We start from the raw sequence: 16408 nt of genomic DNA, 5'->3' as shown, positions 1-16408 counted from the left end.
AGCTGTTGAGAGGATGGTTCTGTTGCCCGATAACAGCTGGGATGAAAGTGTCCCTGAATATGGAGGTATACGTTTACACACTTCTATACCTCTTGGCTGATGGGAGAGGGGTGAAGAGGGAGTGACTGGGGTGAGACTGGCCTTTGATTGTGCTGGTGACCTTGCTGACTTGTGGTGAGCTGGCCAGCTTCTTTGTTAAACATTTTGTTTCTCTGTCTTCTGCAGGCACCATGAGACCATCAAGTTACTGCGGCAGACCGGAGCCCATTTCTCGAATGATGAGATTGTAGACGTGGGAACAAAGTTGTGCAGGTAAGCTTGTGATATGCAATGTTGCCCGACTTGCTGAGTGTTTCCAGCATTTTCTGTTCAGATTGAGGCGGAGGAAGCGACATCTTAACCAGCGAGTAGCTGTCCAGACTCTGCAAGATGCAACTTGGAGGGTCTGTGAAAGGGAAACAGCAAAGATATATGCAATCTGAAATGTGCAAATCCAAATGCAGAAACAAAGAACTGCAGATGCTGGTCTATGCCAAAGACAGATGCAAAGTGCTGGAGTAATTCAGCAGGTGTGGAGAACATCTCTGGAGAAAATGGATGTGACATTTCGGGTCAGGACCCTTCTTCAGACAGACGTTGAGATTCTCCAGCTCTTTGTGTCTATCTTAATGTATAAATCCAAGCTTGGTAATTTTAAGTGCAAATGGAAGGCGAATAGAGAAAGTTACCAATTTGTGGCAGGTGCTATGAGCGCTTGTTTCCTGCTTTTGAAATCAATGTTGATGGCTCAAAATATCTTGCAGAATTCCTCAAATGCACCCCTGCAGTCCAAGGACTCCAACCACCCCTGCCTGTTTTAAAAGCCATTATAACACTGCTCAAGAAGAGCAAAGTCAGGTGCGCTCAATGATTCAGGGCAGCGCAGATGTAGAGTTGCTGCCGTACAGTGCCAGAGACCCGGGTTCGATCCTGACTGTGGGTGCTGTCTATACGGAATCTGTATGTTCTCCCTGTGCGTGTTGGTTTTCTTTGGGTGCTCTGGTTTCATCCCACACTCCAAAGACGTACAAGTTTGTTGGCTTCTGTAAAGAGTGTAAATTGTCCCTGGTGTGTAGGATAGTGCTTGTGTATGGGGATCGTTGGACGGCGTGGGCCGGAAGGCCTGTTTTCATGCTGTATCTCTAAACTAAACTAAAAAGGAAAGTGATAATGGGAACCTTATAAAGGATACAGGAGGGCAGACAGAACCAGATGTAGGAAGGGATCTGATAGTTGCATGTGGGTAGTGGGTGAATGGCACTTCTTTGCATCAGTTCGTTTAGTTTAGAGGCACAGCATGGAAACAAGACATTTGGTCCACCAAATCCACGCCGACTAAACTAAAAGAAAATCAACGGCAGAAGCGGTCTCACTGCCTCACCATGTTGTGGAAAACAATTCGGACAGCAGAAACACATACGTCGGGCAATTGTTCATTGACTACAGCCAATGTTCAGTGCCAATGTCCCCTTGAAACTTGTTGCCAAAGGGGAACTGTGTGTCTCTGCTCCTCCCTATGTAACTGGATCCTTGACTACTTCATTGGTAGATCTCAAATCAGTATGGACTGGCAACACTTCCTCCTGGCTGACCATAGCACCGGGCTCAGTCCCCTGCTCTACTCTATATACATGACTCAATTTTTCCATTTTCTATATCGTATACGTCATTTTAGTGGCATATCCAGAAATATTCTTGCAAGAGTGTTGCTGCAACTGATCCCCAAGATCTGTTGATCTTAAAGTTTAGTTTAGAGATACAACACGGAAACACCAAGTCTGTGTCAACAAGCAATACCCGTATACTACACTATCCTGCACCCTAGGAACAATTTACAATTTTACTGAAGCCAATTAACCTACAAATGTGTACCGTTTTGGAGTGTGGGAGGAAACCGGAGCACCCAGGGAAAACCCACGCAGTCACGGGGAAAACATACAAGCTCTACCTCTGCGCCACCGTGGCGCCCTTGGTCCACCTCTAAACTCTGAGATTATTTTCTTTACATACTTTGCAATGAATTGGTCTATAATTAACTGCGCAGGTATTTTTATTTCAAAATTGGGTGGTGTTGCAATGCTGAGCAGAAATGATGTTAGAGTTGCCATGGCAGCATCGGGAAAATATTTGTTTACCTGGTTTGCATATGTGCAAAATAGGCCTGTTCATTTTTCTACTGAGCTTTGCCATTGAAGGGCGTGGAGGCGTGTGGAGCCTCGTGTATTCTAATCTAGTTCAGAGAAATAGTATGGAAATGGGCCCTTTGGCCCACTGATTCCTTGCTGACCATTGATCACCCGTTCACACTAGTTCTATGTCCTACACGCTGCGGGCAATTGACAGAAGCTAATTAATCTACACCTTTGGGATGTTGGAGGAAACCGGAACACCTGGAGGACACCCACACGTCACAGGGAGAACGTACAAACTCCTCACAGATAGCACCCATAGTTAGGATCGAACACAGGTTTGGTGCTGTCAGACATCAACTCTACTGCTGCGCCACGGTGCCATTTGAATAATGACCACATGGAAGGGGATGTTCATGAAATCTATGATTTTGTCATCTTAACTTTTACCCTTTAGAATGTTTCAGTCCCTCCCTGTTCCAAGTCTCAAAGCAGTGTCTCATTGACTTGATATGTTGCGTGTACTGCAGTAGAACCCCTCCTAAAGATCATAATCTTCTGTAAATCTTGTTGAACCGGCTTTTGTGCTATATTAGTACTGGCTGGCGCTATTGTGTAGCAAACTAGAATGTGGCTGCAGGTGTACTGATTCATTTGCATTTGTCTGTTCATTACAGAAACTTTTAAAGAGTACTGCACCAAGTGGGACCCGTTGGGTCCTGTCCCACAACGGGGGGGGGGGGGGCCATGCGCAGCGTCACGGGGAGGGCTGGTCCCCAAACGCAATATTCCACCACTCACTCCTAGGTCCCAATACTCACCACATTCGCAGGATGACCACAACTGCACACAATTCTCCAAATGTGGGTTCACCAACTTCTTGTACAATTGTAACATAACATCCCAATGTTTATACTCAATCTTCTGACCGATGAATCTGGAATCCATTGCCAGCTGCGGAAGCCAAGCCATTGGGTATTTTTAAAGCAGAGATTGACAGGTTCTTGATTAGTAAGGGTGTCAAAGGTTACGGCGAGAAGGTAGGAGAATGGGGTTGAGAGGGACAGATAGACCAGCCATGATTGAATGGCAGAGTAGACTCAATGGGCCAAATGGACTAATTCTACTCCTATGACCTATGAACGTAGGTACCAAAAGCTGGCTTGACCACCCTATTTACCTGTGACGCCACTTTCAGGTAACTATGTACCTGCATTCCTAGATCCTTCTGCTCTACAATTCACCCCAGAACCCAACCATTCACTGTCAAGTTCCTTCCCTGGTTTGCCTTCCCAAAATGCAATATCTCGCACTTACCTGCATTAAGCTCCAACAACCATTCCTCAATCCATTTGTCCAACTAATCGAGATCCTGCTGTAATTTTAGATGACCATCTTTGTTCTCTACAATACCACCCACTAGAGTGTCATCTGCAAATTTAAATGCACAAGTAGCGTGTTTGGGGCTGATTGTACGGTAAAAACGCTTTACTTTGCAGACGGTGCTGATTTGGTGCTGCACACTTCCCCTCCCGGGTGTCCCAATCGACAGTCCCCGGTCCGTCGGGGAACCGGTTCCTCGTGAGTTAGAGCAGAGTTGAGCTGGAGTTTGCGCTTCTTCGCATTGACTGTAAGCCTGGGGCTGCCACTGCTCCGCGCTGGTGTCCCGTCAGTCCAGAGTTACCCCGGACATCTCCAGCCGCCCCCAGAGAGGGATGGGACACTCGGGAGGGGACGGGGATGGTCCAGTAGCAATCCAACAACGCTTGCAGCGTTGGAGACACAGGTTCAATCCTGACTACGGATGAAACGCAGGTTCACACGCAGCAGTTCAGCTGCCGAGAATGTCTCTCGGCCAGTCCAGTCTCTCCCCATCTCCCACTCGCATCTGCCCCCCCTCTTTCTTTCGCTGTTACCCCCCCACTCTCCCGCTACCTGGCATCCCCGTTTTTCAGATTAAATATATTTTTACACATAAATTTTGAATAAAGATAAGAATTTATGCACAGTTTATACAGCCAACGCTTTGTTCGTTTTTTCTTTATCACGAATGACCTTTGACAAATCCCATGATTCCTTGCGTTTTTCAGAATACCAAACTCGCTTATAGTAACCACTTTTTGGGGAGGGGAGGAAAGGGGAGAAATCTGCTTTATTTGCTGTAAAGCACTTCACAATGTCCTGAAGGACATGCGAGCTGTGCTATACGATGCCACGTCTTTATTATGTGCCAGCCTTTTTGCACGCTATCATTCATTGTGAAATGGTATTCTTTTATAGATTTCTTCCATATCTTGTTAGACCTGCTATTTGTTTTTGTTTCTGGATTAAAAGGGGTTATACCTATTTCCAAAACTATCTGGTGGAGTCACATACTGTTAAGAGGTTCATAAGTCATAGGAGCACAAATAGGCCATTCGGCCCATCGATTCTACTCCGCCAGTGAATCGTGGCTGATCTATCGATCCCTATCAGCCCCATTCTCCTGCGTTCTCCCCGTAACCTTTGACACCGTTACCAATCAAGTATCTGTCAATCTCCGCCTTAAATATGACGGCCTCCACAGCTGTCTGTGGCAATTGATTCCACAGACTCACCACCCTTTGACTAATGAAATTCCTCCTCATCTCCTTTCTAAAGGGACGTCCTTTTATTCTGAGGCTATGGCCTCTGGTTCTAGACTCTCCCACTAGTGGAAACATCCTCTCCACTTCTACTCTATCTAGGTCATTTAGTAAGATTGAATGCGGTCGTCCGTCCCCCCTCTCCCTTATCCTTCTAAACTCCAGCAAGTACAGCGAGTGTCATCAAACACTCATGATATGTTAATCCAATCAATTGTAAACCTCTTCTGGACCCTCAATCTTCTTAATTGTGAATTTTAAAGCTATTTCATACAATGTTTGTATTGAGTGGATTATCAGATGCTCCCTCCTGCCCCATTCCCATACCGTCGGAATCAGGGTTGTAATTCAGGAAGAGAAAAGTTCCAATTCGAGACCCCGCTCATTGTGTCATAGTGCTATTCATTGCAAACCCATAATGTAAAGCAAACACAACCTTTCCTACAATGTTCTTGTATCTATTCCTTTCTTTCTGTCCGTATAAAACCCACACAGTCACAAGGCGAATGTACAAACGGTACTATCACCCAACGTCAGGATTGACCCAGGTCAATGGTGTTGTAAGGCAGCAAATCTACCACTGCACCTCCGTGCTGCCTGCCCCTTGTTTGCTGTCTTACATGAAGTTGCTGGTTCTTTACAGCAAACAAAGTCAATTATTGTGATGTTTTATCATCTGTGGCTTTGTCAGAATCTGCCTTGTGCATTAATGGGTTCATTCTTGTCCTATGCCTCCGGCTTGTTAGATGTCGACAACTGGACCTGCTGTAATTTTGCAACTCATTTCTGATGTATCTCAGTACATTACAATCACAGGAAAAGGAGATGCAATAACTCTCAACTGTACAACTGGTGCGATTTGGGTTTTCAAAACTCAAATATGCATTTTATGTTTTCCTACATTTGTATCTTTTTATTTATTTAGTTAACTTAAGGATAAGGTGCCTATTTATAACAGCTTATTTTATACAAACTAGTAGTGTTTGAAAGTACATTTATCTCATTCAGATTATTTTTTCTGCTTACTTACTTTTGAGTATTCGTTTTTTAAACTCGCCCAGTAGCTTTTGGGGTAAATGAACCACTGTGGTTGTTGCTAAAAAAGTTTCATGGTAGACTCCTCACCTGTTTTGACTGAGTTGGTCTTTGAGAGAGAAAGATCATGTAGAAAGATCATGTATAATTCCAATTATAGAAACCAGGAACTGCAAATGCTGGTTTACAACAAAAAAAAAACAGTGCTGGAGTGACTCAGCAAGTCAGGCATCATCCCTGTTGAACATGTGTGGGTGACATAATGGGTTGAGTCCCATCTACAGACTGGTTGCAGAGATGGGGGAAAGAAAGCTAGCTGACCTGCTAAATTACTCCAGCATATTGTCTCTCTACTTCTGATTGTTTTCCAGTGGCCCTCAAATAAAGTGAACGTTCAGTAAAAAAGATAATTAGATTAGTTTTGAAGTCAGTGGATTTGCTAACAGTCAGTTGTCTGGGACTGTACAGAGAAACTAAATATGCAACATTTAAGGGTGGCTAGTTCGGGTCATTTATATCAGATACATCTGTGGCTTTTTTATTAACTTCAAAGATTTTTTAAAAAATTAACTTTATATGATTTATGCCATTACTGCTTAACATTAATTCAAAACAAAGCATTATGATTGTGTTTATTGACATTTACATTTGAATCTGCAATATTGTAAGTAATTTATTTATGTAACACTTTTAAATCACATCATGTTGAAGCCAAGGTGCTTGACAGAAAATAAATTAGATTACCATACATCCATATAAAAAGAAAAAAAAGACACAATACACTGTAGAATTCTACATGAACGTCCCCACCCATAGCAGAATCAACACTTTCCATGTGAGGGAAGGCACCAAAAAGTCCAGTCCTCCTCCTCCTCCTAGTCCACCCGAGGTCGGGGCCTATTTGAGGCCTCCGCGGCCAGTCGCCACAATGGCGGCCTGATGTTATAGGCCCTCTTGCTGGGAAGATGGAACTCCGGCGTCGGGTGAACACTCCTCAGCGGCTTGGAATGTCTGGAGCGGCCTCTTCCTCCCCGGAGACCGCGGCACCCGTAGTCCTCAGGCCACGCTGGTCGGAGCTCCGACTCTGGCGATCTCGGATCCCAGGCTCCGCGGTGTTTTAAATCCAGCAACTCCCGCGGCTGGACGCCCGCAGCCCCAGCTCCTCGGATGTTGGAGTCGGCGGTCACAGCACTCCGGAGTTTATTGCACGGCGACTCCGTGATGGTGTCTCAGCGCTGTGCCGCCGCCGAAGCTGTAGTCCCGGCCGATCCCGGCAGTAAACGCCGCTCCAGTCTTGATGGTAGCCCGCACGGAGAGGGCGAAGATGCGAGTTGGAGGAAAACCGCATCTCCGACCAGGTAGGACTGAGAAAATACAGATTCCCCCACCCCCCACATAAAAAGATTAGACCTCCAAAATAAAAAGTTTTTAGACACTAAAAAGGGTGAAAAGACGGACTGCAGGCAGAGCAGCCATACACAATGGCGCCCCACTCCTGCACATCCGCCATTTTTGTAAGTACTTTTACTGGTTTAACCTCCACTTGCAGTTCTACTCATGCCTGCTAAGAAATTATTTTGAGTTGTACTTATATTTTGTATGATATTTTAATTCCTGCATCGGTCTGTTATAGTATGTGTATTTTCTTGACATTGTAAATAGGACTCAGAAAATGACTGTTTATAATGATGTCCTGGGTGGGAAATAGTTGACCCTTTATGTATGTGAAAAGATAGTAGCACATCTTGTGAAAGGAGGTATATGCTGAGGCAAATCCTCTTCACAGGTTTCTCCTAACAGCACGAGTCACTATGATATAGGGAAGAGCCTGTTTTGACATTTTCAATTTGCCTGCTGCCTTTGTAGAAAACACTTCTTAGAATTTGGCATTGTCCCAGTGGGATTTTACTGATCTCCTAACACTATGTGGCACTATTTGTGCATCAGATTTCAGTATCTCAGTCAGGATCTTTTCTTTTAAAAAAAAACACATCTCAATTGGAAAGTTTTATCTTTTTAATTATTTAATCATATAGCTTTCACAAGGGACAGAGCTGTGAAATTTAATTGGTGATAGGTGATCCTGACCTTTTTTTAAGACGCCAGAAACAGTTTACAATTTACCTTTCAGTCTAGAGATACAGTGCAGAAACAGGCTATTCGGCCCACCGAGTCCGCACCGATCATTGCACCAGTGGTCAACCTGTGCACAAGCACTAACCTGCATGCTAGGGACCATTTACAATTTACAGAAGCCAATTAACCCTCAAACCTGTACGTCTTGAGTGTAGGAGGAACCCAGAGCACCCAGAGGGAACCCACAGGGAGAACATACAAACTCCGTACAGACTGCACATGTAGTCAGGATCGAACCCAGGGCTCTGGCGCTGAGGCAACAGCTCTACTACTGTCACTGTGGCACCCAGTATTCTTTAATCCTCTCCCCGTCATTTCAAATCAATTTCTTTATTGGTTTATTCCCTTTATCAATTATCTTCACCTTTGTAGGTGCATTGGTGCTCTGTAAGTTGCCCCTAGTGTGTGGGAAGTGGATGAGAAACTGAGATAACATAGAACTAGGAGGTTGATGGCTGGCATGGACTTGGTGGGCCGAAAGGCCTTTCCATGCTGTATCTCTAAACTAAACTAAACCTTGCTTCTACAAGTGGCCTGGTTTCCCCATAACTGCCAATGACACAGGTTGAACATTTACAGTATCTTTCCAAAGGAGTTGTATCTTTTTCATATTCAAACAAGAACAAAATTAATCCAACCACTCACAGTAAGAGATATATTGCTTCTGTTTCTTTGCCTATGCAAGACAAAATGTAAAATGTTGTTTATTGTAAACAGCCTGGCAGCATTCGGTGATGTGGAAGGATTGGAGACTTGGCAGATCGCTGGAGTGGACTTGGATCAATGCAGCTACGATGGACAAAATCCTCTGCAAGTTGTAAGCAAATATGTTGAACTGTATTTTGACAGGGACTAGGGAAGAGCCACATAAAATATTCTTGGAGCTGACAAATGAGACGAACCAAATGAGACGCACATGGTGCTTACACATTCTTAGCTAGGTTGCTCATTAGCTGCCGCTCAAAAACAGCCATTGGCACTTTGATATCAATCACATTTTTCAGTTGGGTGCATGAACATTTCTGCCTTTGCCTCCAGGCTTTAACTACTGGTAATGAAGAGGTGGCTGCATTCCTTCAAGTTAGACTGGAGCCAAACAACCTGGTAAGAGTTTCATGAAGCCGGCAATTTCTCAGCCGTAATCAAAACTGTGCCAAATTATAATGAAATTCCAAATCATATCTCTCATCTTAATTCATTCTTTCAAATTAATAAAGGTATCGACTTTCTTGTATATGGGGAAAATGCTATGTGACGTGTCTCCATAACTGTTGTAGACAAGTGCACTAAACGAGAGCAATGCACAATAAGTGCCTGCAAGTTATAGCTCCGTGTACAGTATATTGCTCCCCTTGGAGATCTTTAGGAAAGCAGATCGTTAGGGAACGCAGCTGGATCAATTCCAAGCCATGGTAGGGCAACTGATTTTGACTTCTGAAGAAGGGCCCCGACCCGGAATATCACCTATCCTTTTTCTTTAGAGATGCTGCCTGACCCGCTGAGTTATTCCATCACTTTGTGTCTACTTTCAGCTTCTAACAATTTGTTACTAAGATACTATTATCTAAATGGTGGCCGACTAGGAAAAGGGGAGATGCAGCGAGACCTGGGTGTCATGGTACACCAGTCATTGAAAGTGGGCATGCAGGTGCAGCAGGCAGTGAAGAAAGCGAATGGTATGTTAGCTTTCATAGCAAAAGGATTTGAATATAGGAGCAGGGAGGTTCTACTGCAGTTGTACAGGGTCTTGGTGAGACCACACCTGGAGTATTGCGTACAGTTTTGGTCTCCAAATCTGAGGAAGGACATTATTGCCATAGAGGGAGTGCAGAGAAGGTTCACCAGACTGATTCCTGGGATGTCAGGACTGTCTTATGAAGAAAGACTGGATAGACTTGGTTTATACTCTCTAGAATTTAGGAGATTGAGAGGGGATCTTATAGAAACTTACAAAATTCTTAAGGGGTTGGACAGGCTAGATGCAGGAAGATTGCTCCCGATGTTGGGGAAGTCCAGGACAAGGGGTCACAGCTTAAGGATAAGGGGGAAATCCTTTAAAACCGAGATGAGAAGAACTTTTTTCACACAGAGAGTGGTGAATCTCTGGAACTCCCTGCCACAGAGGGTAGTCGAGGCCAGTTCATTGGCTATATTTAAGAGGGAGTTAGATGTGGCCCTTGTGGCTAAGGGGATCAGAGGGTATGGAGAGAAGGCAGGTACGGGATACTGAGTTGGATGATCAGCCATGATCATATTGAATGGCGGTGCAGGCTCGAAGGGCCGAATGGCCTACTCCTGCACCTAATTTCTATGTTTCTATGTTTCTAAAAGGACACAACATGCTGGAGTAACTCAGCGGGTCAGGCAGCATGTCTGGAGAGCATAGATAGGTGATGTTTAGGGTCGGGGCCCTTCTTCAAACTGATTGTAGGAGGAAGAAATAAAGCTAGGAGAGACCAGCTTCTAAAAACAAGACAATCCAAAGACAAGAAGAGCATGTTTTTCCGTGTTGATGTGATTACAGGATCTGTGGTTTGAGCAGCAAGTCAGGACAAACCTGATCAGCATGATGCTTTCAAAATCTAATCATGGCCCAACCCAATTGTAGAATTGCTGAGAGATTCTTAATAACCTACTGCATTCTTCCTGAATCTAGGGTGGATGATGTGCGATTTGGAGGTTGGTGGTGAAGTCTTGCTTTGCAAATCAGGGACTTGCCAGACTGCAATGATCATAATTTTTCTCTTGAAATGTCCTTTACTTTTGGGGAGAAAATGCTTGAAAGAATTAGCGGTAAAAGAGCCATATGTAATTAGTTTAGTGTCGTAGAGATACAGCCTTGAAGCAGGCCCTTCAATCCACTGAGTCCACGCCGACCATACATCGCCGCATACCCTACACACTAGGAGCTATTTACAGAAGCCAAATAACAGTCTGAAGAATGGACCCGACCCGAAACGTCACCCATCCTTTTTTCCAGAGATGCTGCCTGAGTGAGATGCTGTCTCGCTACCTACAAATCCCCTGCACATCTTTGGAGTGTGGGAGAAAACTGGAGCACCCGGAGAAAACCCACGCCGTCATGGGAGAACGCACAAACTCCGTACAGAGTGCACCCTTAGGATCGAACCCGAGTACTGTTGCGCCACATATGATACATTTATATCAGATGCAAATATAAGGAGTTGAGGGAGACTTCAAAACTATTTTTAGGTCGGAACACAAACTTTGTTCATTGGTCATGATCCTGTTGAATAACTTTGCAAATGGTACTTGGGGAAAATTAAATTCTTCCTCAGTAACCACAATGTTTACAAAAGACCATATTAGCATTTAATATCTCGACATGTAAACAGCCACACTGTTAGTCAGAAACGTTCCTTATTTTAGATAAATAACTTGTTTTTTGTATTCGAAAGCTTCAAAGAACTCTGAAGTTGTCTTAATGTTTTTGCAAACATCCTGTTTCTATTGAAAGCAGTAAAGTAATTGTTTAATGAAATCATTATCTAGTTAGGAATTATTTAAACACTTACGTTGAAACGAGAGGAAAACTCTTGAAACAAATGAGGAAAGCAATAACGGACTCTGGCAGCTGGTTTGAATATTTGTCTGTATCATTTTGTAGCTTTATCTGCCTACTGCTCCTGGAGCCCACAATACTTAAGGCATTCAAGGTTGTAATGCATGTAAATTGGGTTATTAAGGAGTCATATTGAAGCAAATGGGTTTGTGTTTAGAAGTTTAAAAGAAAAGCAATGAATAAATGTTGAACGTATTTGTACACAACTATCATCACTTCAAATATTAAAGTGGAAAGGAGATAGCTTAGAGATACGGCACAGAAACGGGTCCTTCGGCCCAACAAGTCAGTGCCAACCTGCAATCCCCATACACTAGCACTATCCCACACACTATGGACAATTTACAGAAGCCAATTAACCTGCAAAAATTTGCGTCTTTGGAGTGTGGGAGGAAACTGGAGCACCCAGAGAAAACCCACGCAGGTCACAGGGAAAAAGTAGAAATTCCTTACAGACAGCACCCGTAGTCAGGATCGAACCCGGGTCTCTGGCGCTGTAAGACAACAACTCTAGCGCTGCGCCACTCTGCCGCTCTAAGTAGATAGCACAGATTTAATATGAGCAAACAAGCAATATTCCTGTTATCTACTGAAACGTGCGTTACGCGCGTTACACTGTGTCCTTGGGTGGACACCAAAATGAAAGTAGCTCCTGTTTCTTCCAGTATTTCTTTTTTTGTAATTTCTTTCTCATGTTTTGAATAAACTTTATGGAAGTAATTGTCCATACATTTACATCAGCAGTTCTTTGTTTCTACATTTGGTCACCGTGATTCCCTGATTTTCCCCCCAGTGCCCAATGTGCACCCTACACTTTCCAAGCCCACTGTGGCTGATCCTATTCAACAACCACCCCTTGGGCTCATTCTGGATTAGTGGCTTAGCCTGATGACTCTCTTCCCCTCCCTTCTCCCTTGTCTTTACCCAAAGAAAATAAATATGTCTTTGCCCCAGGTGGTCCAATTTCCTTCTAGACTTCTGGGGAATGAGAAGGAAAAAGTGCAGCCACCATTCAAGAGGTGTTGAAGTCTGCAGCAATGACCCCTTGACCAAAATGATCATTGGGCATGCCTGCAAATATCATATAGCCATTCATGCCAAACAACTACAGTTACTAGCTTAATGATTCTATATTACTGTCCAGTTACACTTTATCTTTCCACAAGAAGAGGAGGATGATGTACATCCTGGTGTGATTTTGACGCATAAATCCCCTTTACCCAACTAATTTTAGTTTGTTAGAAGCAGAATTTATACATTCATCATTGTAACTGAGGATTCACAGATGCTTATCATTTTGCATTAGTTTTATTGCACTTTTATAATCTCAAGGTGACAATTTGCCGAATTTTGTTTTCTTTTTCCAGCTGAGGGAATGACTTCAGTAGAGTCTGCCGTCGTCTGATGATGAGATGGATGTGTGCTCTGGCGTGTAACAGAAGTAAACGTGAACCTGTACGATGCGATTGAAAATGTTTAGTGGCTTTTAGATTGCTAAAGCTCCTTTTATATAAAATGGATGTCGCGGAAAACTTTTAATGCAACATAGATCATATTTCAAGTATTAAAAAAGCAAGTAATTTGAACCAGTGGGCGGACAGGGCAACACTGGAGTTTACATCAAAGATAGACAAACAGTGCTGGAGTAACTCAGCGGCTCAGGCAGCATCTCTGGAGAAAAGGGCATGGTGACATTTTGGATCGGGACCCTTCAGTCTGAGGAAGGATCCCGACCCCACACGTCACCCATCCTTTTTCTCCAAAGATGCTAACTAACCCACTTTTTGTCTATCTTTGGTATAAACCACCATCAGCACCTTGTTTCTGCACCACTGGAGTTTGTAGGGCCTGGTCTCTGCCACTCTTGTGAACATTAGACATAGAAACATAGAAAATAGGTGCAAGAGTAGGCCATTCGGCCCTTCAAGCCTGCACCGCCATTCAATATGATCATGGCTGATCATCCAACTCGGTATCCTGTACCTGCCTTCTCTCCATACCCCCTGATCCCCTTAGCCACAAGGGCCACATCTAACTCCCTCTTAATTATAGCCAATGAACTGGCGTCAACTACCTTCTGTGGCAGAGACTGGCCTCAACTACCTTCTGTGGCAGAGGTATTGTGGCATTGTAAGATCCATTGATGGAAGTATTTATTTTCATGTATCATTCACCCATGGAACAGTGGGGGAGGGGGGGGGATTATGGACATTTTCTTTGCCATTGCTTAAACTATGTGCTTGGAGAATTGATCTACACTCGTTGAACATGTTGCGTCACTCGGATATTTTACTAGATTTGTGTTTAGCTGACTGTTGATGCAATAGAAATGGCAATCTCATGGTGGGCTAAAATTGATTTCGTCCATGCCAATTATGTCGGTTAGCTCACCTGAGAATGCTGCCTTGCTCCCACTTTCATTACTCATCACTTGATGCCACTGAGGAATGCACTTTCGCAATCTATTCCGTCCACCTAATCTACGTTTGTACGTCCAAATTTCATTCATTTGTGCATAATGAAGACCATTTCCGAAAGTAAAATAGGACACGAGATGCTGGAGCAAGTCAGCGGGTCCGGAAGCGTCTCTGGAGAACATGGATAAGTGACGTTTCAAGTTGGGTGTGGTGGGGGAGGGGAACATGCTTTGCACATCTCCATTAAACTTTTCCCCTTCCAAGTTATCCTTGGCAGTGGATATTAAAAAAATAGTTGGGGCACATTGGGTGTGGCAATACTCGACTGGACATTGTAGGAAAAGAGTTTCACTGTGTGTTTGCACTTTGTACAGGTGACAATAAAAGCATAATTGAAACCTAAAGTCTAACCAAGAGTGTCGAGGAATGCAGCTTCACATTACCAATGCAGTTTACCTAATCTATTGTTTCGTATTTGTTCTCAATAATATTGGTCTGAAAATTATTACAAATGGTGTAGAATTATTGCATGGTAGAATTCTATCAGATGTCATTACATTTCAATATTTATATTGTAGGATTATTGCTAGTTTGACAAACATTCCCCCCAACTAACATTGTTCTTCTAGCAGAACTTGTCCTTCCACTCTTACTTTTATTTTTATTCCTTTCACTTCTAATCAAAGGGGTAGCCATGGTCACTTATGCCCCTGTCCCACTTAGGAAACTTGAACGGAAACCTCTGTAGACTTTGCGCCCCTTCCACTAAGACCTTCCACTACCTGCAACCACCTTCAACTAGCATCGCAACCGGCTTTGACTAAAATTACCTATTTTTAAAACGGCAACCTATTTTTAGTTGCGGCCGGTTTTGAATGTTTTGAAATAATCGCCGGAACATAGAAGAAGCGGAAACCACTTTCGATCATTAGGGAGACTGAAAAAACCTCCGTCAACCGCACGGAAACCTTGGGTGGGGCGCAAAGTCTCCAGAGGTTTCCGTTCAGGTTTCCTAAGTGGGACAGGGGCATTAAATGGGCCCTAGCTATGCCTGTCTTTTTACTGGCTGTGTTGGACACATCTTTCAAAACAAACCCTCAATTCTGTCCTCCACTACATCACCAATTAGGGTTCCCATGCAAACTCCTCAATTTCATCATCTTCACCACCCTGCCCCTGTTTGGACCATGTGTGACATCTTTCTTTCCTTAAACAAAAAAAACCACAAATTGCTGGAGAAACTCAGTGGGTCAGGCAGCATCTGTGGGGATAATGGACCTCATCGCCGCTCAATTATCTCCTCTCTACTCCAGTCTGAAGAAGAGAACTGGCCCAAAAAGTGGTCTGACCATTTCCCTCCACAGATGTTGCGTGACCTACTGAGTTCCTCCACCAGTCTTTCAGCTGAAGTTTCCATCATGTGCACTGTTTCAATTTTATTTACTCCATTAGAAGTTATTACTCCACGTAATTTACTTTTCAAAATTCCGTGAATAAGTGAACCCCTTTTCCCTTGATCGTTTCAATTAATTTACCGGCGTCGAGCTTGGATTTCTAATGTTATTACTTCATTTTGGATAATCCTATGAGATTTATCAGGCTACTCTTTACTAGTTTACCACTCTGTAATGGATTCTCCTGTTGAACGAATTTTATTTGATAACTAATTACCACATTATTGCCCTGGGATGTCAAGAATTGATAGTTTATCTAGCTCTTCATTCAGCTTGCTATTCTCTGTTATTGGTTTACACTTGTGCTTGGCATTTATTATTATGTTAAAGGTTTGAAATGTCCCTTGGCTAAGGGTATAAATGTGCTTTTTGTCTTGAAATTACACTGAGCCATTCTAATGTTTATCTACAAGGTTGAACATTATTCTTCTATTTGTATCTTATTTTGCTCATTTGATTTTTATTGTTTGCTTGACAAAATGTTAAATAAAATGCTTTTTAAAGCAACACTTTTTATGTCTCTGCATTTGCTGCTAGTGAGAATTTAATTGTTCCATTTGGGACATATAATAAAACACTTAACTTGACTTCTTGATCCATATTATTGCATGTCAATGTTAAGAGCATAGATTTCCTTCAGGATTTGTTAACTTATCCATTGAATAATACTGTAAATTACATGTGATCAATGTTTAGAATGAATATGGTACAAGGTTATACAGGCCCACCGCCAATTTTCCAGCAACTGATATTCCATCACCTCCTTTAATCTGGATAAAATTATAAGAGTGCACTTGAAATCTCCCCCCCCAACCCAGAAGTGCTCCCGAAAATGTGGCACCTGGGCCGGGTGAGATGGCCGATCTAGACCTCATCGGACTTTTGTGACTGATCGGTAGGTCAAATTTACCTCCTGTGGTAGTGGCCCTGGAGCTCCAGCTTGGCCGGAACCGGCAGATTTGTTCCTTTAGAACTTCCGAGGCTGACTCTA

General features: G+C 43.3%; 1 protein-coding gene across 2 annotated transcripts in view; it reads left to right on the top strand.

The window, feature by feature from the left end:
* Window positions 1–15916, top strand: part of aspg (asparaginase) — a 60525-nt gene extending 44609 nt beyond the window's left edge. The window contains exons 13-16 of one of the 2 annotated variants that reach the window (XM_033027048.1): window positions 226–312; window positions 8681–8780; window positions 9002–9067; window positions 12914–15916. In XM_033027048.1, coding sequence (XP_032882939.1) covers window positions 226–312; window positions 8681–8780; window positions 9002–9067; window positions 12914–12925 — 265 coding nt within the window. In that variant the 3' untranslated portion in view covers window positions 12926–15916. The remainder of the gene's footprint in view (window positions 1–225; window positions 313–8680; window positions 8781–9001; window positions 9068–12913) is intronic. The other variant, XM_033027049.1, reaches the window with a different exon arrangement.
* The last annotated feature ends 492 nt before the right edge of the window (window positions 15917–16408 follow it).

This window comes from Amblyraja radiata, chromosome 9 (genome assembly GCF_010909765.2).
Source record: "Amblyraja radiata isolate CabotCenter1 chromosome 9, sAmbRad1.1.pri, whole genome shotgun sequence".
Classification (NCBI taxonomy): Eukaryota; Metazoa; Chordata; class Chondrichthyes; order Rajiformes; family Rajidae; genus Amblyraja; species Amblyraja radiata.
Note: the sequence above shows the minus strand (reverse complement) of the source record. Positions and strands in the feature narration are given on the sequence as shown.